At 48.8% G+C, this 2,500-nt stretch overlaps 1 protein-coding gene across 1 annotated transcript in view; it reads right to left on the minus strand.

Moving 5' to 3' along the window:
- The window catches only part of dock11 (dedicator of cytokinesis 11), a 77,586-nt gene that overhangs the window by 67,819 nt on the left and 7,267 nt on the right, over positions 1 to 2,500 (minus strand). The window contains 2 exon segments of the mRNA XM_064325647.1: positions 250 to 339; positions 1,546 to 1,662. Coding sequence (XP_064181717.1) covers positions 250 to 339; positions 1,546 to 1,662 — 207 coding nt within the window.

Below are 2,500 nucleotides of genomic sequence, written 5' to 3' on the forward strand. Positions count from 1 at the left end.
ACGATTATAACAGAGCCACAAAACTGCCATTCACGAAACGCATGGTCGTCACGGTGACCCGAGCACACATCTTCCATATCTCGCTCCGCCATTTTATTTTTTTATCACAGCATTACATTTCATTACATTACCGCCATTCAGCGTACGCTCTTATCCAGAGTGACTTACACAGCCTGCATGACAACTTTTCATGGCCTCATAATCCTTACCGCTGCCACCCGCGACCACGGGGTGTTATTTTTTGCGTACCTCTTTGGCGAACAGGCTCCTGGCTTCTCGCTCGGCATTCTGGGGCACGGACGGATGGACGGTGCGCCTCTGCCTCGAAATCTGCGACTCCTGCAAAAGAACGCCGGCTTGTCAGTCTTCCGCGCGCGGAATTACTGGCCTGGCTGTGCTGAGGTGTGTGGGCGACAGGACCAGGCACACTGCGATTAGGCTGGGCACATCTGGGCTATAGACTGAGAGAGCCAATCGGAACTCCTCTCTGGCGGCTTCTCGCCATAAATTACCGCTACTTTGTCTCCAGGCGGCTTTTTGGCGATAACGCACTAGACTGCGGCGGCAATTGAGAATGCCGAAACTTGGCACCGCCGTAATCCTGGTGAGGGGATGAACGGCAACAGCTTTTCTTGACATAACACAACACAACACAACATAACAACACAACACAACACAACACAACACAACACAACATAACATAACATAACAACACAACACATAACACAACACAACACAACACAACACAACACAACATAACAACATAATCGAACATAACATAACATAGCATAGCATAACATAACACAATACAACACAACACAACATAACATAACACAACATAACACAACATAACCTAACATAACATAACATAGCATAGCATAACATAACATAATGAAGAGAACAGGCCATTCAGCCTGACAATGCTCTCCATTTTCCTGACTAAATTAGTGCTCTGACAGACTAAACAGTATCTAACACAGTATTAAGCCTAGTTTTGAAAATCCACCGAGTTTCGGCCTCTACTACTGTACGTGAAATGGCAGGCTATTCCACACATCGTGTATGAGTTCGGTCGTGGATGAGTTCAGTCGTTCGGTCGTGTGTGAGTTCGGTTGTGTGTGAGTTTGATAGTGAGTGAGTTTAGTCGTGTGTGAGTTTGATCGTGTGTGAATTTGGTCATGCGGGAGTTCGGTCGTGTGTGAGTTTGGTCATGTGTGTGTTTGGTCGTGTGTGAGTTTGGTCATGTGTGTGTTTGGTCGTGTGTGAGTTTGGTCGTGCGGGAGTTTGGTCATGCAGGAGTTTGGTCATGTGTGTGTTTGGTCGTGCGGGAGTTTGGTCGTGTGTGAGTCCGCCCGTGAGGGAGTTTGGACGTATGTGAGTTTGATAGTGTGTGAGTTTGGTCATGCGGGAGTTTGGTCGTGTGTGAGTTTGGTCATGCGGGAGTTTGGTCGTGTGTGAGTTTGGTCGCGTGTGAGTTCGGTCGTTCGGTCGTGTGTGAGTCCGCCTGTGAGGGAGTCTGGACGTGTGCATGGCGCTCAGACCCACCGAGACGTCGTCCACGGGACAGAGCAGGAGGTCACGGTGGGGGTCGCTGTGGATCTGGGCCTTCCTCTGGAAAACCACGGTCTCATAATCCAGCGGCTCGATGATCTTTGGCTGCTCCTGTGCACAAAAAAACAAGAGAAATCACTGGCTGTCTTCTGCAAAGGAGACTGAAAACCCAACTTATCACACCTCAATTAAAGGCATTCTAGGCAGGATTTATACCGTTAGAGTATTATAAAATAACCATGCTAAACCATATCTGTGATGCACTGTCAATCTCTGCCTTTACACACTTTCACTGAATTTGTGCACCTTTACCTGTATTTGTTATTCGAAAATGTGTTTGGGACGTTTCTGGGCGTGGGGCTCATTTCTGTGCGGGGAGGGGTGGGTGCGGCTGCAGAGCCAGTGGTTTGAGATAAGATCTGTGGTTTGTTGCTACCTAGCTAGCAGCTGCAATGGCCCCAGATACAGCAAAGCATAAATACAAGCTGACAGGGCTCGTTCGATACAGAGTTCACCTTCGGATTGCTTTTGCTCAGTGGCTCGAGCTGTAGTTCACCACATGGGATGAAAAATGATGGCTTGTTTTCTGTCGGACCGGTAAGTAACATTACCTCTAGCTATCAAGCTAGGGTTGCAGGAATGCCCGGTTTTCAAATAATTCATACACGCGCGGTTCGCGGTCCTGACTGGACGTTGTAGGTAATGTTGGTCCGAGAAATCGAAGAGAGAAATTTACCAGCTGTGTCTCATGGATTTGTGCGTCAGTGACTTGGCTGGGTACTCGAGAGTGAGGGGGCGGGGTTGAAGATGGAGGTGGAGGTGGAGACTTCTTTGACAGTAAACACAGGCTGCATGGGGCGGGGGGGGGGGGGGGGGGGGTTTTTTTTTTACTAAACCTACTCCCCCATTCTTTTGGAGGTCCTGTAGCCCAAAGCTCAGTGAGAGCTGA

This window comes from Anguilla rostrata, chromosome 3 (genome assembly GCF_018555375.3).
Source record: "Anguilla rostrata isolate EN2019 chromosome 3, ASM1855537v3, whole genome shotgun sequence".
NCBI lineage: Eukaryota > Metazoa > Chordata > Actinopteri > Anguilliformes > Anguillidae > Anguilla > Anguilla rostrata.